At 46.3% G+C, this 21053-nt stretch overlaps 1 protein-coding gene and 1 non-coding gene across 2 annotated transcripts in view; one reads left to right on the forward strand and one right to left on the reverse strand.

Annotated features, from left to right (window-relative positions):
* Positions 1 to 7547: 7547 nt before the first annotated feature.
* The window catches only part of Dnah8 (dynein axonemal heavy chain 8), a 233474-nt gene continuing 219968 nt past the window's right edge, over positions 7548 to 21053 (forward strand). The window contains exons 1-6 of the mRNA XM_028885049.2: positions 7548 to 8028; positions 8384 to 8518; positions 13338 to 13422; positions 14613 to 14764; positions 18193 to 18382; positions 19261 to 19424. Of these exons, the coding sequence (XP_028740882.1) occupies positions 7579 to 8028; positions 8384 to 8518; positions 13338 to 13422; positions 14613 to 14764; positions 18193 to 18382; positions 19261 to 19424 (1176 nt within the window). The 5' untranslated portion in view covers positions 7548 to 7578. The remainder of the gene's footprint in view (positions 8029 to 8383; positions 8519 to 13337; positions 13423 to 14612; positions 14765 to 18192; positions 18383 to 19260; positions 19425 to 21053) is intronic.
* Positions 9254 to 9327, reverse strand: Trnaa-agc. The gene has a single exon. It is a non-coding gene; the product is annotated as a tRNA-Ala (tRNA).

The following is a 21053-nucleotide window of genomic DNA, read 5'->3' on the forward strand; positions in this document are numbered from 1 at the left end:
CCTCTGTGCTCAGTTTCTCTCCTCGGACGGCATGGGTGAGTTATCTGGTAGGCACGCCCGCCCTTGCCTTGCAGCACCCCGACAGCAGCGAGGCACCCCGCGGGGAGCCGCCGCATCTTGCGTGAGCCAGCGCGAGGGGCTTTCACCTAACCTCCCCTGTGGCTCTCAACGGCTGAGCCTGGGCGGCAGCGGAGGCTGAGGGCAGCTCTACCAGAGCAGCCGCGCTGGGGACCTGCTTTGGAGGTCTAAGGTTCGAGATTGCCAAGCCACCCGTTTGCAGGAAGGCGAGTGAGTGGTAGACGCCAAGCTTGGGGCGGGTGTAGCAGCTGCCACCAAGGAGGGGTGGGGCTCCAGCCCACTCCCAGTGGAATCGCTGCTACCTGTCAATCCCTGTCATCGATGGGCATCTGACTCCACGTCCTGGCCTGTTCCTTTTTTAAAAATGGAAGTTAGGGGTCAGAAGTGAAGCACCCGGCAGTAATCGCTTAGAATGCATGGTTGGGCGGAGAAGGCGGAGCAGACAGAGCAAAGAAGCAAGGAGGGATTGGGAAGGAGAAAGAAGAGAAGCAAGAAAAGACGGGAGGGAGGGAGGGAGGGAGGGAGGGAGGGAGGGAGGGACAGACTCCGAGGACAAAAACCAAAGGCTGGCATGATGGCTCAGTAGTTAAAGAATCCCTGAAGCCGGGCGGTGATGGCGCATACCTTTAATCCCAGCACTCGGGAGGAAGAGCCAGGCGGATCTCTGTGAGTTTGAGGCCAGCCTGGTCTACAGGGCGAGATCCAGGACAGGCACCAAAACTACACAGAGAAAGCCTGTCTCAGGAGAAAAAAAAAGTACTTGCTGCTTTTGCTTAGGACCCGAGTTCTGTTCCCAGCATATGGAGATGGTTCAGGACACTCTTCTGGCTTCTACAGGCATTCACACTTAAAAAGCAAAACAACAACAACAACAATGAAAAAGTCTCTCCTTCCAGGCTTGTTTTCTATTCCTGAACTTAATCACCATTCTCCCGCAGCCCTAATTTCTCATTACAGAATTCACCAGGGTTGCTGAGCTAACTTTGGCTTTTCTGGCTTCCCTGCATGTATCCGCCATAGGATTCGCCTTCTGTATAAAATACACCCCTCTTTCATCCTCACCCCCACGCCCAGCCCTACGTCTCATCTTCACTGGAAAATATTTTCACCCAGAAGTTTCTCTGCTTGCCAGCCTCTCTCAGCTTGCCTGCCTTTTTCCCCCCTTCTTTCCTTCCTTCCTTCCTTCCTTCCTTCCTTCCTTCCTTCCTTCCTTCCTTCCTTCCTTCCTCCCTCCCTCCCTCCCCTCCCTCCCTCCCTCCCTCCCTCCTTCCCTCCTTCCCTTCCTTTCTTCCTCTCATTCTTTTTGTGGTTGTTGTTGCTAATTTAATGAGTGTGGGTGTTTTGTCTTCCATGTTTGTCTGTGTCAGGCTAGAAGAGGGCATCAGATCCCCTGATGGTTACAGATGGTTGTCGCCCACCATGTGGGTGCTGGGAATTGATCCACGTCCTCTGGAGGAGGATGGAGTGTGCTTAACTGCTGAGCCATCTCTGCCCACCAGTTGACTGGGAATCTGAGTGGAGACGAGACGTGTGGGTTGTAGAGACAATGAAGAAGACAGAACAGAGTCCAGAGGACTGCCAGTTAGTGCTGGACAGTCCTGAGTTTATTTCACAGCCAGTTTATATGCAGCCTTGAAGGACAGAGGTAGAACAATGCACAGCGCAGGCATTCAACCACTATCTGTCCTGCTTTGCGTTAAGGAGCAGACAGTTTCATTTTCTATCTCTATGTACTTCCACCTGGCATCAGCAGTCGGCATCTAGCTAGATATTGTGCTCCTTCCTGTGGGCTGATCAGGACTTTCTCACAGCCCTGGAGCAAGCAAGCTTGAACTCTATTGACTCAGAATAGACTTCAGACTCAAACTGGGAAACTGAGTCAGTTGTGGGCTCCCACACCCCGCAAACCACTTTCTATTGACATTCACCAACCTTGGCTGTATTTAACAGTCTGTCTTCCCAATTTGTGCATTTTCCTTTAGAGGAGCTTCTTGATTTTGGATGTAGCTGCCAGGTCCAAAAGAAACTGGGAACAAATGGCTAACTGTGGAACCTATTAGCATGCCAAAGTGCGTGCTGGCTCCAGGCTCTCTCAGCATCAAAAATACCTGTTACAGAGTTCATGCTGGCATTCTGGTTCCTCTCACCCCACCCCTACCCTAAACTTCTCCAGCTCACTGGCCGTCCTTCCCTCAGCTTCTCATCCCTATATAACCCTGCCATTTTAGCTTTGTGCCCTCTTAGTACCCTTTGGCCCCCTGTCTGGGTCCTTCTCTCTTACCTTTCTCTCCATCTCCCCCTCCACTTCCACTCCTGGCCCGGTTCAATCCACTGGCCATGCTTACTCTACTACTTTCTTTCCCTGTTCTGGACTCTTCTAGATGCCTCTGACTTTACTCCTCCTCATTGCTACAATACAAACTTTCCTCTCAACCATACCCTGGAGCAGTCATGTCCTCACTTTGCACAGTAGCCGCAGCATCCAAACATGCAGAGGACTCACAAAAATCAGGAAAGAACTAATGCATTCGTAGTTGGGGCTATGGGAATGGGTCCCAGTGAAAATGTTGGGATGCAATGGACTATGCATGCAGCACACAGATGTACAGCTAGCTCCTCCAACTTGTGGGCCCTTTCTACTTCCTATTGCTTAATAAAGCATTTCTTACTTGTTTATTTATTTACTTACCTATTTATGAGACAGCATCTCACTCACAGGATATCGTGGAGTTCACTATGTAGACCAGGCTGGTCTCAAACTTGTGACAATACTCATCCTTCAGCCTCCTGAATGCTGAGATTACAAGTTCGAGCTACTTATGCCTGTGTTGCAGGATATTTGATTACACTGTGAACACTGTAGATTGTGTTATTTACAGGAAAAACTTGTTTCTAGTTGTGGTGTGGCTCAGCCCTAACACACACTTCTAATCCAAGAGCTTTCTGATTGAACATGGTAAAAAGGATTAAATAAAGTCAACCATAGGTCAAGATGTGGCTCAAGCAACCAGTTGGTATGAAGGGAACAAGAAAAAACCATAGAGAGCAAGAGGAAATCAGGACGGATAGAAAGACACACGGGAAGTAGACAGAAATGACATGCAGTTGGAAGCTGTGTTTGAACCAGCATAGGAATAAAAAGGTTTGGGGGATGTCAGCTGAGAAGGGAGGTAAGCTTGGTGCTTTCTCTGAGCTAGCAGGCTTTCACCGCAGCATCTGGCTTCCGAGTCTTTATTGGTAAAGTTGAATGACTGATATTTAGTTAAACACAACATGCCTGGGTCAGTTAACCCTTCTTTGTTTTTTTTTTTTTTTTTTTTTTTTTTGTTTTGAGACAGGGTTTCTTTGTGTAGCTTTGCGCCTTTCCTGGAACTCACTTTGTAGACCAGGCTGGCTTCGAACTCACAGAGATCCGCCTGTCTCTGCCTCCCGAGTGCTGGGATTAAAGGCGTGCAGCACCACCACCGCCCGGCCTGTTAACCCTTCTTAAAGTATGCATCTCAAAATCGATGAAATGTTGTACCCACATGTGCATACTTTTTTTTTATACAGTTGGTATTACACAGTTAAAAATACAGATTTTTATACAGTTGGTATCATTGTGCAATGTGCTATATCTTGACTTTCATCTATTTATTTGTTTGCTTGGGATGGGATTTCCCTGTGTGGCCCAGTCTTCCATTCACAACCCTCCTTTCCATTTATTGGGATTACAGGTGTTCACCAGGTTCTTGTTCCTTTTAAAAATGTAACCATATATCTTTTGCTTTTAAGGTTTACTATACTGATAGCTCTCTCTGTGTGTGTGTGTATGTGTGTGTGTCTTTGTGCACCTGAGTATAGGTGCCTATGGAGTGTTCTTCACCTCTGAGCCATTTCTTCAGCCCATAACAATGAGTCTAAAGGACCTCTCCATAGCTTTGTGCATATCTCTGTTTTGTTCTCCTTGTCATCAATGTCTGTATTAAAATTTTATTGAATTTTGAAGAGAGAGAACATGATTATGTAATGAGTCCTTTATTGCAATTGTTTCCAAGATGTTTTCCTTCTTCCTTGTCTTTGCTATTATATATACATTAACACATACATATGGATAGCAAATTAGTATCTATTTGCTGAGATTGTTTTTTTCCTTTTCAATTATACTACCTACTAAAAGTTTCAGTACAGTTTAGAAAATATTTGTCTATTTAGTGTGTGTGTGTATGTGTGTGTGTGTTGCTCCAGGTGCTTGTGGGGTCCAGAAGGCGGCTTTGGATCCCTGGAACTGGAGTTATAAGTGGCTGTGAGCCACCCTGTGGGTACTGAGAGCTAAGCATCAGTTCTCTAAGCATAGTGTCCAACACCCCCAGAAAAGAATTTGAAGTAGGAAAGTAGAATGATTTGTCTAACTTTAGAAAGATCCCTACATGGCCTGGAGAGATTGTTCAGTGGTTAGGGGCACTGACTCCTCTTGAAGAGGACTGGGATTTGATTCCCAGCACTCACGTGGCTGCTCACAACCACCTGTAACTCCAGTCCTGGGGCTCTGAAGCTCTCTTCTGTTGCTCTCTGTCTGCGGGCAACAGGGACTCACATGGTGAACCAGCATATCAGCAGAGCACAACACTCATACGCATAAAAATAACAAAATAAAGCTGGGTGGTGGTGACTCACGCCTTTAATCCCAGCACGTGGGAGGCAGAGGCAGGCGGATCTCTGTGAGTTCGAAGCCAGCCTGGTCTACAAAGTGAGTTCCAGGACAGCCAAGGCTACACAGAGAAACCCTGTCTTGAAAAACCAGAAAAAAAAATCTAGAATAAAATTTAATTAATTAATTAAAAATGAGAGATCACTACTGTCTACTTAAGTAATTGGAAAGAACTGTAACAGCTCTGAATGTTCATTACCACTAAAATAGGCAGTTGAAACTAGTGTATTTGCAAGTCTCTTCTCACACAGTTCTGAAAGCACACAGATCTCAATTCAATGATCTAAAATCACCAGGGAATAAACTATGTAGGGTAATAATGTTTTCTGAGAATACATTGTGTGCTTCCACTTAAAAATGTAGTATCCATTTTGAGAATGGAAAACTCATTGAGATTTATTGCATACTGATTTCTTAACGTATGATGATTCGATTTTAGCTTTTCTTGGATAGTGTAAATAATAGAGGCTAATTAAAAGAAACCAGATAATTTGAGAATAATAGTCCTTTCCTCCCTCCTCCTCCTCTTCCTCCTCCTTCTTCTTTCTCTCTGACAAAATTTTGCTATATAGCCCTAGGATACACTGTGTGGAGCAAGCTGGCCTCCAACTTGCAGTCTGGGAGCACTGGGATTATGAATGTGAGTCACTGCGCCTGGCCTGGAGAATAACGGTTTTCCTCTTGTCCCCTATTCTTCTTTTGTGGAATTGGCGATTGATCTGAGGGCCGCATGCATGCTAGGCAAATGGCCTACCACCACGCTACACCCACAGCCTGAGAGTTTTGTTTGTTTTTTTTGGAACAGGGTATCTCTATAGCCCTGGTGGTCCTGAAACTCACTCTGTAGACCAGGCTGGCCTCGAACTCACAGAGATCCGCCTGTCTCTGCCTCCCGAGTGCTGGGATTACAGGCATGCACCTTCATTCCTGGCACCTGTGCTTTTTTTGCTTGTGCTTTTTTGTTTTTCTTGCGGGACTTCTGAAATAGAGTCTCTCTGTGAAGCCCAGCCTGGCTTTGAACTTGTGATCTTTCTGCCTTAACTTGTTGAATGCTAGGATTATAAGTGTGTGCCATCATCCTAGACCAAATGCCTAAACAGTCATAGCAACTTTTGTTTGGCTTATTTTAAGATTTTGTTTTATTTTTGTGTGTGAATGTTTTGCATGTATGTCATCACCACTGGATTATAATTTATTTATTTTATTTGTTTTTTTTTTTTTTAAGATTTATTTTATGTATACCAGTGCTCTATCTGCATGCACCCCTTTATGCCAGAAGAGGGCATCAGATCTCACTACAGATGGCTGTGAGCCACCATGTGGTTGCTGGGAATTGAACTGAGGACCTCTGGAAGAACATTCAATGTTCCTAATCTCTGAGCCATCTCTCCAGTCCCTTGGTTATTTTTAAAATCACTATACAAAGCAACCGAATTCATAATGGCTTTTTTTTTTCTTTTGGTTTTTCAAGACAGGGTTTCTCTGTGTAGCTTTGTGCCTTTCCTGGAACTCGCTTTGTAGACCAGGCTGGCCTCGAACTCACAAAGATCTACCTGCCTCTGCCTCCTGAGTGCTGGGATTAAAGGCGTGCGCTACCACCACCCAGCCTATCTGTGAGTTCGAGGCCAGCCTGGTCTACAAAACGAGTTCCAGGAAAGGCACAAAGCTACACAGAGAAACCCTGTCTCGAAGAAAAAAAAAAGACTGTCATAATGGCATTTTTAAAATACTATCCCGAAGATGGCACAGTTTCCTAATCCCATAACAAAATCCAGTGAGCACTTAGCCTTGAAAAAACAACATATGTATTTGTCTGCTGTCACCTTAAAAAAAAAAAAAAAGCGGGCTGGAGAGATGGCTCAGAGATTAAGAGCACTTGTTGCTCTTCCAGAGGTCCTGAATTCAATTCCCAGCAACCACATGGTGGCTCACAACCATCTGTAATGAGATCTGGTGCCCTCTTCTGGCGTGCAGGCATACATGTAGGCAGAACATTGTATACGTAATAAATAAATAATTAAAAAAAAAAAAAGCTGAGCGGTGGGGGCACACACCTTTAATCCCAGCACTCAGGAGGCAGAGGCAGGCAGATCTCTGTGAGTTGGAGGCCAGCCTGGTCTGCAGAGCGAGATCCAGGCTAACCCGGGCTACAGAATGAGTTCCAGGAAAGGCTCTAAAGCTACACAGAGAAACTGTCTCAAAACAAAACAAAAAACAGCAACAAATCCCCTCTCTAAAGCTGTAACCTTAGCTTGTTCAGATAACATGGCAAAGGAGTTTTTTTTTTTTTTTAATTTTTTTTTTAACCTATCTGTCTAGCTTTAAGAGATATGTCCTAGTTTACTGTCTGTTTGATAAACACCATGATCAAAAGGAACTTGGGGAAGAAAGGGTTTTCAGGTCCCCATTTCACCGCTGAGCGAAGTCAGGGTAGGAATTCAAGCAAAACCACAGTACGGACCGTGAAGGAAAGCGGCCCTCTTGCTTGCTCCCAGCCTTCCGGTGAACTATCATTCTTACATTGCCCAGGCCCACCAGCCTAGGGATGGTAGCACCTACAGCAGGCTAGGCCCTCCACTATCCATTCACAGTCTGCAGACAATGCCCACAGGCCAATCCGATGTAGGCAATTCATCAATTGAGGTTCCATCTTCCCACCCAAAGTGTGTCAAATTGACAACCAAGATTAGCTATCACCGGGAGAAATAAAAACACCCAATGGTCAAATTATCTGCACACGTCTCAATGAAAATACTTTGTAATTCTAGGTTTTGACGTCGAGGATCTACAGGAGGACACCGCGTTGAAGGATGGAGTCTGAGGAAGACAGCTCAGCCCCACCTCCTCAGAGCGAAGAGGCTCCTCCTCCGATGGAGGAAGCCCCGCCCCCTCCGGAAGGCTCCGCCCCGCCCCCTCCCGAGGAGCAGGCCCCTCCCCCCGAGGAGGGCGCGGCCCCGCCCCCAGGAGATGACTCTCAGCTCCCTGACGAAGGGGAGCCCGCCCCTGGCACGGAAGCCACGTCCGCCACCTCCCAGGTCACTGGTCCTTCTGTGACTGACTATAGGAGTCTGATTCCCTCAGACGAGGAGATAACGCCGGACGATGAGGAAGGCCAGAGCAGGGTCCGACCGAGGATCGCCCCGAGGCCTGTGCAGTCAGTGCTGTCGGATGGGCTTTCTCAGTCTTCCCGGCGGGCCTCCAAGTACCGCCGAAGTATGAGTGGCATCCCGAACCTCCAGGAGACCCTCAAAGAGAGACAGGTTTGCAGCTGAGAGGGCTTGCTGTGGGAAAGTCCTGAGACTTTGCATTGTTTGAAAGCACCTTTTTCTTTCTTTGGTTTTTCAAGACAGGGTTTCTCTGTGTAAACAGCCCTGGTTGGTTGTAGAGCAGGCTGGCTGCGAACTCATAGAAATCCACCTGCCTCTGCTTCCTGAGGCCCACATTTTCTTCATACTTAACAATTTTTATTTTATTTTTTATTTTCAAGACAGGGTTTCTCTGTGAAACAGTCCTGGCTGTCCTGGAACTCCCTCTGTAGACCAGGCTGGCCTTGTACTCACCGAGATCCACCAGCCTCATACTTAACATTTTCATACATGTTTTCACCTCTTTTAGGCAAGATTCCGAGAAGCAAGGGAAAACCGGAAAATGAGAATTGACCCCTTATACAAATACATATTTGAAATTCTATCAGAAATGCTTGGGCTGGACATAGTTACCGTGGAAGAACTAATTTTGGATTGCCCATCGGTAAGCTGAAGTCTTAACCATCGTTTGTTAGGTTTTTGCCTTTATTTTGGGGTGTGTACTTGTGTGTGGGTGTGTAGGAGCATGCGTGTACACGGACCTCAGGTGTGTTCCTCTATCACTCTCTACCCAGGAGATGTGTGTATTAAACAGGAGGTGTCATAGAGAACAACTGGATGGAACTAGGGTGTGACTTTCTAGGTCACCAAAGTTCTCAACTAGAATGGACCTTATGGTCAAGGCTGGTTTCACGTGTGGACTTGTGAGCTGTGGAATCACACAGGTTCCTGGTCAGGGTTTAATGATCTAATAATACACTATCTTGAAATAATCCCCCTCTCTTCCTCCTCTTCTTCCCCATCTTCTTTCTCCTTTTTTTCCATCTCCCTCTTCTCTCCTTTTTTCCCCCTCCTCTTGCTCTTCCTCTGTCTCTTCTTCTGCTTCCTCTTTCCCCCTTCTTCCTCTTCCTGCTCCTCCTCTTCCTGCTCCTCCTCCTCCTTCTTGTGGTAGGAGGGATCTAAGCCAGGACTTCATATATACACATGCTAGACAGCTACCTTATAACTGAGCCATGCCCCGCCCCACTTCATCTTGAAGTTCTTAATGTCCCTTCCTTTTCATGTTTCCCTGAGCTGTGCACATAGATTTTGCAGGTCGTCGGGACTATCAGCAATATTACCTTAACAGTAAGAGGATTCTCTCTGACCTTTTCTTTTTCTTTTCTTTTTTTTTTTTTTTTTTGGAGCTGAGGATCGAACCCAGGACCTTGTGCTTGCTAGGCAAGCGCTCTACCACTGAGCTAAAATCCCCAACCCCTCTCTGACCTTTTCAAGTTGTGTTTTAATGCCCTGCCTTCCTAATGACTGTTGGGGCTCCTGTGGTAAACCCGGCAACATGTCTTCCTAGAGGCTGTGTAGAAGTCAGTTGTGCAGTGACCGTCAGCTAAAGGGAGGGCCAGTTTCAGAAATAGGACCGCTCTGTCGGTCTCGAGTCCCAGCCACCATTCCTGAGCGTGTTTAGGGAGGAAACCAGATAGGTGATCAACCTTGTGTTTCTCCTGAAAATTGCTAGGCCCCACTGGCTCCCTCCATACTGGAATCCTCTGCAGGAGGTGCAGTCACAGACATTGGGGCCCGGGCATTGCCTTTGTTGTACCCAGAGTCCCCCAAAGACCATCGAGAGACCAAATCCGACGCAAAAGCAAAGAGTCTTTTTATTGTTACGAGTTAACTCGGGCCTCTCCGTCTATCTGGCTAAGCAGCAGAGCCGGAGAGACCCCAAGTAGCAATGGGGCAGGGTTTTTAATGGGGGGAAGTGGGGGGGGGGGTCTTGGAGGTCTACAGACTGCATAGGAACAGACTCAGGATTGGTTTATTCCAGTGGCAATCATGTTAGTAACTTTTAATTGGCTAGGGTTAGTTGGGGGTTACAGTTACCCGTCTTTTGGGCAAGCCTGTACAAGTCCCAGGCTTTGTCCTTGAGCTACCATGGAGGCTGGCTGGCTGGCCTAGCACGTACTGACTGTGGGGGCTGGCTCAGTGGCTCAGGCTTGGTGCATCCTATCTCCCTGTCCCTGCTGACAGGAGCATCAGTGATATTGTCTTTTGTTCCTGGCCCTCCCAGAAACTGCTTGCTCAGTCTCAGGAAACTGAAATTGAGGCCTGATCTCTTGAGAGAAGACTGAACAGCCTGTTATGGCATCTGCTTGGTCCTCTCATTCCCTCTTTGAGTAGTATATCATCTCCAATCTTGGAGACGTTTCTTTTTGGTAAAAGACTTTATCATTGGGGTGGTAGGTTATTTTGAAGACTACTTGGACCAGGATGTAAGAGTTTTGATCTAAAAGTTGAACATTAACATAACATAATCAAGTCAGAAGTATGTGTCCATCAGGTATCCTCCGGTGGGATCAGAAAGTAGGCTCCCATTGGATTCTGAGTGAGATTACAGAGGTGGGGAGAGCCATGTAGAGGTTGTTCCGCACAGAGACCATTTCTGTTACCAACGGCAAAGTGAGCCCCCCTTACTCGGTTGTTGCCATCTGGAAGTGTGCCATGGGTTTGGTCCAGTGGCTGATATTGGGATTCTAGCATCCTCAGTTTAGTGGTACCCAGAGAGGAATCATCATTTAGTTAAGGCATCAATGACATAAGAGCCAACTGCAATTAGCAGAAGCAGAAGGGCCAAAATCCCTGTGATGGCTGACAGAGTTCATTCTCCTGAAGGAACTTGGAGGAAATGAGAATGGGGACCAGTTATTATTTTTATCTCAGGTTCTCTATGACAAGAAATTCCCTTTTGATCTAACATTCTGGGGGTGGGGGTCGGGGAACTAGAGTGACGTTTTCGCTTCTGTAATTACTTCCTGCTGACATTGGGACATTGTTGTTAGGGTCCTGGAAAAGCCACAATGTTAGTCAAAGGCTCGGAGAGAATTTAGAAGCATCTGAAGAGGTGGCATTTATATGGGCTGGATTGTTCCATATTAGCTTTCAGCAAGTTCAGGGCTTGCAGTCATTTGGAGTAGGTTGTCGTCAACAAATTATGCTTGGATATGTCACCAAGTGGAAACCTATTGAGATAGATATAAACTAGAAATAGGAGTTAAAATTTATGAACTTGGGCCGGGCGGTGGTGGCGCACGCCTTTAATCCCAGCACTCGGAAGGCAGAGGCAGGTGGATCTCTGTGAGTTCGAGGCTTGCCTGGGCTATCAAGTGAGTTCCAGGAAAGGCGCAAAGCTACACAGAGAAACCCTGTCTCAAAAAAAGCAAAAAAAAAAAAAAAAAAAAAAAAAAAAAAGAACTTATTTGGAGTCTCAGTAATTGGGGAAGGAGTCTGAAGTCCAGGAGAGAAAAAAATACCATCCTCAGAAATAGACAAGGGGGGAGACTTGGGCTTACCTCTCTTATGACATTCTTTAAGGCTGGGTCAAGTAAGTGGCTATGAAAAGTGATATGTGTAGATCATTAATGTAGGACCAATCCATCTCGGGGGATTATTTAAACCCTGGAGTTAGTGGCCAGCCTGGGCAGTATGGAGAGACTGTCAATCCTTGCCCTCCTTTCTTTCTTTTCTTTCTCTCTCCCTTCCTCATGTCTCTCACCTGACAGCTTTTCCTACATATTCCAGACTGGCCAAGAACTCCATCCAGAGCCTAGTCCAGCTTCAAACTTGATTTCTATCCTCAGCCTCCTGAGGATGATTATAGATGATGATAGGTGTGTGCCACCATGCCCAACTGTGAGGTATTACCTCTTTAGAAAGAGGGCTGGTGGTGGCTGGGGAGACAGTTCAGTTGGTACAGCAAGGCACTTGCTGTGCTAATAAAAATGCCTGAGTTTACTCTTCAGAACTCATGTGAAAAGCCAGGCGTAGTGAAGTGGAAACAGGCAGATCCCTGTGACTAGCTGGGCAGCCACTGGAGCCTTGTGTAGTGAGATCCAAGTCAGCCTGTCTCAAGAAAAAACACAAACAAAAACGAGGTGGACCCAGAGGAATGATACCCCAGGTTTACCTTTGGTCTACCTGCATGCACACATATGCGTGTGCATGCATGCACACACACCCTCCCATGTGCATGTGCATGCACTCCCCAAACCAGCCTCCCAGCCAACCAACCAATCATCCAACAAACCGAGTGTGCTGTTTGGTTCTTGTCAACTTGATACAAACCTAGACATACCTGGGAAGAGAAATCTCAGTTGAGGAGTAGCCTCCATCAGATTGGCCTGTGAGCACACTGGGGATAGGAATTTTCTTTTCTTTTCTATTTTTTTTTTTTTTTTTGGTTTTTCGAGACAGGGTTTCTCTGTGTAGCTTTGCGCCTTTCCTGGAACTCACTTGGTAGCCCAGGCTGGCCTCAAACTCACAGAGATCCGCCTGGCTCTGCCTCCCGAGTGCTGGGACTAAAGGCGTGCGCCACCACCACCCGGCCAGGGGATAGGAATTTTCTTGATGGCCAGCTAGTGCCGGAGGGCCCAGCCCACTGTGGGTTGGTGGGTGCAGACTGAACAAGAGAGGTAGCTGAGCAAAACAGAGTAGGCAGTCAGCAAGCAGAGTTACTTACGGTCTCTGCCTCAGTTCCTTCCTCCATGCTCCTGCCTTGCTCCCCTCAAGGATGGGCTGTAACAGGTAAGGTGAAATAACACTTTTTTCCCCAAATTGCTTTCAGTCATAGTCTCTCTTTCTGTCTGTCTTTCTGCCTTCCTTCCTTCCTTCCTTTCTTCAGACAGGGTTTCACTGTGTAGCCCTGGCTATCCTGGAACTCGCTCTGTAGACCAGGCTGGCCTCGAACTCACAGAGATCTGCCTGCCTCTGTCCTCCCCCCCCCCCAGTACTAAAGGCATTAAAGGCTTGTGCCACCACTGCCCAGCTTGGTCATGGTATTTCTCACAGCAACTAGGACACCGAGACATGAATTTCACCTGTCTTCCCTGTTGTCTGTCTTGGAGTTAAGTCAGGTTAGCTGTTTACCCCTTTCTTGAAGTTCCTGCTTTTTGATCTATTTCCAACCCTGCCCCCACCGGCTCTCTTTAGACTTTTTATATTTGAGAGAGGATCTCTCTAAGTTGCCCGGGCTGGCTGTGGATTCACTTAGTATCCCAGTCAGACCTTGAGCCTATGATCCTCCTGCCTCAGCTTTCTGAGTAGCTGGGATCACAGACCTATGCCACCAGACCCTTCAGGAAGGTCTTTCTTATTTTCTCTCTCTGAAAAAGGACAGTGATTAACCAAGGTTGGTGAAGCATGAGTTCAGGAGTTTTTTCATCGCACCGGAAAGCCAGTATCATTTTATTGATCCTCATTTTTCTCTTTAACAGCTGGACCCATTCAGCAATTTTTTTGAGAAAGGCGGTTGTAAGACGCTGAAATTCTTTTATCAGGAAGGAGAAGCACCAGGGCTTGGTAAGGATGTTTTCTGAGGGCCCTGGGCTCGAAGGGAGCTTTAATTAAAAGATTAATGTTGAAGTGCAGCCTGTTTTTCCTTTTACTCATAGAAGGTTTCCGCTCTTACAGCAAAAACTTGACCAGAAACCCATGTGTAAAAAAATAGTGCTTGAGAGCTTGGAGATGTGGCTCAGCTGTTAAAAGCACTTGCTGCTCTTGCAAGGGGACCCGGGTTCATTTCCAAGCACCATGTGGTGACTCACAACCATCTGTTAACTCCAGTTCCAGGGTCCAGGGCACCTGACACCCTCTGCTGGCTTCCACTGGCATTGCAGGTGATACTTAGGCATGTATGCTGGCAAAGGCACTTGCATACGTGAAGTAAAGTAAATCTTTAAAAAACATTATCTTAAGAACACTCCAGGGTCATCAGGATGGCTCATCAGGTAAAGGCACCGGCCACTAAGCCTGGTGACGGGAGTTCAGTCTGTAGGACTCACGTGGCGGAAGGAGACAACCAACCCCTACAGGTTGTCTTCTGACACAGATGTGGGTAGACACAAAATAAATGTAATAAAAAAGTTTCATTTTCAGAACCAACCATTGGAGACATTGCTGTCATGCCTTAGGAAGAGATATCAAAGACATCCTGGCCTCTACTGGGAAATACACTTTTCCATTAGAATTTAATTGCAGTTCCCTGGAACAGGTGGACCATTTTGTCCATATGTTTTCAGATGGCTGGAGGTCGTCATGATGCCTCTTTGGAGCCCAGCGTCTGCCCCTCGTGGCTCTGGCTCAGTGTCTGTGGCTGCTGCAGCTGTTAGTTGCAACATCTGGCTTTCCTATATTACTCCTAAGATAATTAACATGCAACCAGGTTACTATACCTTTGTTTCAATGACTCGGGGTGTCCTTTTACTCTCAGACCGCTGTAAAAAAAACAAAACAAAACGCAGTGTGTATGTCCGTGTGTGTTGCTGTGCATTCAGGTGCACCTGCCTGTGTGTGTGTATGGGGTATAGGGGCCAGAGGACAGCCTCTGGGGGCATCCTCGGGGATGCCGTCTGCCTGTTTTGAGACAGGTCCTGGCATTGGCCTACAGCTTACCAATGTAGGATAGACTGCTTGCACGGCCATTGAGCAGTCACTTGCCAGGCGGGGTCAGTTCCGTGACCGCATGCTCAGTTCTTAGCATTTGTTTTCAGAATGTGGTCGGACTATCACCGGAGTACCCAAAGGGACAAAAATGATGAGACTGTATGTAGACAACGCAGCTCCAGACAAGCTGAAAGGACTGTGCGTCTTCTTTGTTCGCTGTCGTAATGAGGTGGCCATTAATGCTAAAACCATTTATGAGGTATGGTTTAAAACACTGGTCACTTGTCGTGTTTCCCCGGTCCCTTTATCTCCTTTTCTATATGTAAGACGGAACTGAGTTCCAAGATAATGATGCATTTGTACACTCAAAGAAACTAAGGTATTGGCTATAATAGAGTGGAGTTATTGTCATCCTATAGATATAGCTTTTAAAAAGTTTATGTTTTGGAAAGATTTAAAAGTTGATGTAGCTGGGCGGTGGTGGCACACGCCTTTAATCCCAGCACTCAGGAGGCAGAGGCAGGTGGATCTTTGTGAGTTGGAGGCCAGCCTGGACTACAGAGCGAGATCCAGGAAAGGCGCAAAGCTACACAGAGAAACCCTGTGTCGAAAAACAAAACAAAACAAAAAAACAAAAAAATGAAAACAAAAAAAAGTTTATGTGTTTGAGACAGGGTCTCATGCAGCCCAGGCTGGCTTTGAATGAATATATATATAGTTTATTTATATCTCCAATGTCCTTGAACCCCTGACCCTCCCACTTCCACTTCTCAAGGGCTGGGATTGCAGGCATGCCTCACTGTTTTAATTTGCATAAAATGCTGGCCGGAAACAACCTGGGGAAGAAAGGGTTTATTTCCCTTCCACTTCTGTATCGCAGCATAGCAACCGAGGAGAGTTGAAGCAGGACCTGAAGCGGAGGCCATGGAGGAGAGCTGCTTATTGGCTTGCTCCCCGCTGACTTGCTCAGCCTGCTTCCTTATACAAGGCAGGACCATCTGCCCAGGGTGGCACAGTGGCTTGGGCCCTCCCACATCAATTAACCAGGAAAACGTCTCTCAGACATGCCCACGGGCCAATCTACCTGAGGTAGCTCCTCAGATGAGCTTCCCTCTTCCCAGATGACTCTAGCTTATGTTGACTTGATTAAAAAAAAAAAAAAAGTCTCCAGCCCTAAAGTTTTTGAAAACTCAATGTCTTCTGTATGGTGTGCCCAGAATTACCTTATGCCCATTCTTTAGGGACACATTCGATTCTGCTCCTACAGTCTTAAGTATTAGTTACTACGCCAACTCTTTGCTTAGTATTTTACATTTTTTAGTCATTTTAGGAGAAGAGGGAGCTGACTTACAGTCTTGACATTGCTACCCTAGTCAGGGGCTGGGCTGCAGGTTGGAAAGGGCAAGTAGGATCACACAGACCAGAATTTGCCTCCAAGCTGTTCCTTTGTCAAGTGGCTCATCCTTTGTGAGACGTGGGCGTGCCTGGATGGGGACTAAGGACACCCACTTTGCCGAGTGTTGTGAGACCCCTGAAAGACAAAACTGTTGCTCTGCTGCCTGATTTACTGTAGATTCTCAAAAGGCTTCCGTCCATTCTCTTTCTTGTTCTTAGGGGGTCTTACTGCCTTCAGGTGCCATGTAACAAATCCAATGTGCTTTGACTTCTTTCCTGGTTGTGACGATAGACAGCCCGGAGAGAGGTTGTTGCGGTGGGCAGCGATCTCCCCTGGGCCCTTGTAGGTGCTTCCCCGTGTCTCTTGTGGGTGAGGCACCCGCTGCCACTTGGTGCCCTTCGTGAGGAACCTTCCCTATCCCCTCTGCTTTTCGCTTTCTTCCTGAACTCTGATCGTCTTACCAGGCCATCTTCGTGTGTGGATGAGTGTTCCATCTGTCATCAATTTCAGTCACGCTCTCTAGTTTATCTGCAGTTCAGTCTGTCCTTCCATTCCCTTCCCTCCTCCTTTTCCCTTCCCCCTCCCTCCCTCTCCCTCCCTCCTTTCTTCTCATCCCTCCTCTCCTCCCTCTTCCCTGCCTTTCCTCTTCGCACCTTCTCTCTTCCCACTGCCCTTTCCTCCCATCCCTTCTCTTCCTTTCTTTTCCTTCTGAGGATCAAATCCGGGACTTTGCATCCGCTGGCCAAGTGCTCTCCTCTTCAGTTACATCTCCAGCCTCCTTTGCTTTTGGAGAGAGGGTCTCACTATGTTACCCAGGCTGGCCTTGAACACCCAGGCTCAAGAGAACCTGCCTCAGCCTCTTGAGTACCTGGGACTGCAGTTGTCTGCAGCCATAGCCTACGTATATATTTTTTTTTAAGTTGCAGTTATGTGTGTGCATGTAGTTTAAAGAAGAATAAGTTCTTTGAGCCTTGTGATGCAGGGCTGACCCATACCCCACTCCCACTCCCCAGAAGAAGCCCTTAAGCCTGTTAGATGAGGTTGGAGAGTTGGCTCAGAAGATCCTGCTCTTAGAGAGGACCCGAGTTCAATTCTCAGCACCCACATTGGGTGGCTCAGAACTACCTGTAAGTCTAGATGCCGGGGACCCAACACCTTCTTTTCTGGCCTTTATATTCGATGCACTCATGTACACAAACCTAACGCACATATGCATGTACTTAAAAACATTATACAAATTATAAAAATCTCTTTCAGAATATTCTTTAATTTACCTCCACATCGCTAAATTTAGCTAGCTCTACAGGTCTCTTTTTAACCATTTAGGCATTATATGTGGGCTTTCCTCTATAGATGAGAATTTAGTTGTTTAAAAAAAAAAAGACAGAAACCAGGGTCTCACTGTGTAACTCTGGCACTATGTAGATTGGGCTGGCCTCAAACTCACAGAGATCCACCTGCCTCTGCCTCCTGAATGCTGGGATTAAAGGCGTGCGTCACCATGCCGGGCAAATTGAAATCTAAGAACTCTCTGGCCCTTCCCTTTCCCCCCCAACCCTCCCTTCTTCTGACATGATTACGTTCCATACTGTTTAGATAAGTATTGGTTCATATCATCACTATGTAAATGTAATCACAGCAGAGGCGTATAGTGGACCAGTGATTTTCAAAGTCATGGCAATCAGGAAGAAGAGAAAATGGGCATCTAGGAAGTGGGCAGGATAGGATACAGCCCGAAGATATGTCCTCAGTGGCCCATTTCCTGAATCTTCTAATCTGTACCACTTCTCCATATAACTGTCTTCTTATAAGGAATTTGTCTGTGGATTAGCTCGGAGTCTTCATGAGGTAACCCTCTCTAGAAACACATCACATACATCCCCAGAGGCATGCTTCCCAAACCCGTGGGCACCTTTCAAGCTGACGACAAGGATTACCCATCATGCTTCACAAGACAGTTTTCGTGAACAGGGCACCTTATGCTCCAGGGTGTCTTTATGTGACAGACTCGGTTGCCTTTCCCAGACCTCAGCTAGGCTGCAGAGCACAGCTCCTCCCCCTGGCAGAGATTAAAGGACAGGAAAACATGTCCAGGGAGAGCTGGTGGGAATGGGCAGAATAGGGCCAGATTGTTGGTTTTAGACTTCTAATGTTCATAAGCACTTAACATGTTCCCAGTAGTTTACAAAATATATCAACTGTTCACTGCAGGTGAAAAATGGCTTATGAGTTTTTTTCCCCCCAGTTCCTTAATGGACTTAACATATAACAGTTGAATACCATCCTTTCAGGATGCGCTATTTACCGTCTTGGATGCATCAAGAGGACTCTTAAAAGGGATCAAGAATATGTTGCAATACATATTTCTGCCAGCTATTCTTGCAACGAACAACTGGGGCGCTTTAAACCAGTCCAAGCAGGGTGAATCTGAGAGACATATTTTCACAGAAACCATCAACAGATATCTTTCATTTTTAGATGGTAAGTGTAAGATTTAATGTTTGGTGAACAGCTCAAAATGAGACCGCTAGCTGCAAGGTACGTTACTGAAAACAGGGTTTATAGGAGGAGACCTGGAAGAAAGATGGGAAAACATGAGAACCCCTCCTTACCAGGGGCTCTGCAGGTAAAAGCGTTAGGGGAATCTCTTCCTATTCTTAGTCAAAGATTTGCCCCCCAAAAAATATGTGCTTATGCTGGAGAGATGGCTCAGTAGCTAAGAGCATTTGCTGCTCTTGTAGAAGACCCAGGCTTGGTTTCCAACACCCTCACAGCAGCTCACAACTTCCTATAACTCCAATTCCAGATCCAGTTCCAGAGGATCCAGTGCCCCCTTCTGGCCTCCATGGGTATTGCACACATGTGGTACATGTACCTATACTCAGGGACACACATACATGTACACATAAAATAAATGCTTTTCAACTGTGCTTTATGATTATTTCTTAAAAGTGTTATTTTATCACTTAATATTGCAAAAATATACAATTTGATTCATAAGTCAACTCACAACCTTTTTTTTCCCCTTTACTTTTTGAGACAGGGTCTCATGTAGCCTTTTTTTGAAGTCTCTTTGTAGCCCAGGGTGGCCTTAAACTCCTGATCTTCATGCCTCCACCTTCACAAATACTAGGAGGAAACCTCTGTGTCTGGTGTATGTGGTGCTGGGGATCAAACTGAGGGTTTTGTACATGCTAGGTGAGCACTCTACCAGCTAAGTTACATCCCTACTCATAGAGTTCTGTCTTTATAAAGCACTAGATCTTATTCTTTTCTGTAAATATTGCCGCTCAAAAGCACATCTTGATATTTAGTGTATGGGCCCTTCTTTATAATGTATCATTTTTCTTTCCTTTAAGGTGCTAGGATAAGCATTGAGGGGACGGTGATGTTAAAGAAGGTAGACACTATCGATTTCTCCAAACTGCATACCTTTGAAGAAGTCACAGCTGCAGCGAGCAATTCGGACATGGTGCATCAGCTGGAGGAGGTGCTGATGATGTGGTACAAGCAGATTGAGCAGGTGAGGCCACCCCGCTTCCCCTCAAGTTGTAGGCTTGTGGGTCCTAGGTAGGACATTTGGTCCCTGATAACTTATGTTTTGTTAATACTCCTCATGAAAGACGGAGGGGGCGGGAATGGCCCAGTGAAGAGCCATAGAGACAAACCCTGGGTAAGCAGATCCTGGGTGGTCAATGGAAGTATCACTGCTGTCAGATAGGTTCAGCCTAGGCTTATTCATATCAGCATTTCAATGCCAAGTCCACCGCAGTTAAAAAAACAGTATATGTCAAAATTGTTGGGGCAGTGGGGGCAGTTTATTTGTTAAAGTGCTTCCCTGTAAATGTGAGTACTTGAGTTCAACCTCCAGCACTCACATAAAAAGCTGGTGTGGCCAGGCCATGGTGGCACAGGCCTTTAATCCCAGCACTCGGGAGGCAGAGGCAGGTGGATCTCTGTGAGTTTGAGGCCAAGCCTGGTCTACAGAGTGAGTTCCAGGACAGACAGGGCTACACAGAGAAATCCTGTCTGAAAAACCACCACCACCACCACCACCACCACCACCACCAACAACAACAACAACAACAAAGCCAGATGTGTTGACTTGCACTTGGGAGAACAGAGATGGGTGGGTCCCTGACACTTCCTGGCCAGATGGTCTAGCCTAATTGGTAAGCCCTGGGACCCAGTGAGAGACTTGGTCTCCAAAACAAGGATATGGTGCCACTGGAATGACATCTGAGGTCGATGTCTAGCCTCAATTCAAATATATGTGCACAAGGGCACGCACACCCTCAAACTAATAGAGATGCAGATCTTTATAATAAGGGCAGACCCCTCATGATTTAATAACCTTCCAAAGTCCTTACCTCCAACTACTACCACACTGGATTAGGTCTCAGCATATGAGTTTGGTGGGGGGAACATCAGCATTCAGCCGATTGCCATGCCATGGGTATCATTTTTCAAGCCCTACACCATCATTTAACATTTCCTTTCGTTCATTTCCTGTTGGCTCATGTACATGTAATTCATTCTCTTAGCTGATGTCTGGTAATCCTCTACAAAGAAATCATATTTTGGGACTGGAAAAAAATGACTCAGCAGTTAGGGACACTTGTTGCTCTTGCAGAGGACGTGAGTTTAGTTCTTGGCACGCACAATCACCTGTAACTCCAGTTTCAGGGGATCTGAGGCCCTTCTTTGGCTTCCACAGTCACTGCATGCACATGGTTCACAGACATACACGCAAGCAAACACTCATGTACATGAAATACAATTAATCTTTAAAAAAGGAAGTGACCTCGGATGGCACAAGGAACTACTTAAAAAAGAAATTGTATTTTGTTAGATAGACTTTTCAATATTTAAATGATACCAGACTTCCATTATTTAGGAAAGTAGAGAGGTTTATCCCTCCGTTCCCTCAGTAAGTAATTTCTACTTCTGCTGTTAGAAAGGACAGTAATGCATATGCAATAGCTGTCTTTGCTCAGGCTTCCTTGTGCTCAGGAGTCTCTCAGTGGAATCCCTCAGAGCATTTGAGTACAGGTCTTTATTGGATATTATTATGCCCTCCAAATACTGATTATTGTAGTTTTGCTTTCAGTACCATAATAAAACACCCTGACCAAAAAAGCAGGACTGGGAA

The sequence above is a fragment of the Peromyscus leucopus genome, chromosome 16_21 (assembly GCF_004664715.2).
Source record: "Peromyscus leucopus breed LL Stock chromosome 16_21, UCI_PerLeu_2.1, whole genome shotgun sequence".
Classification (NCBI taxonomy): domain Eukaryota; kingdom Metazoa; phylum Chordata; class Mammalia; order Rodentia; family Cricetidae; genus Peromyscus; species Peromyscus leucopus.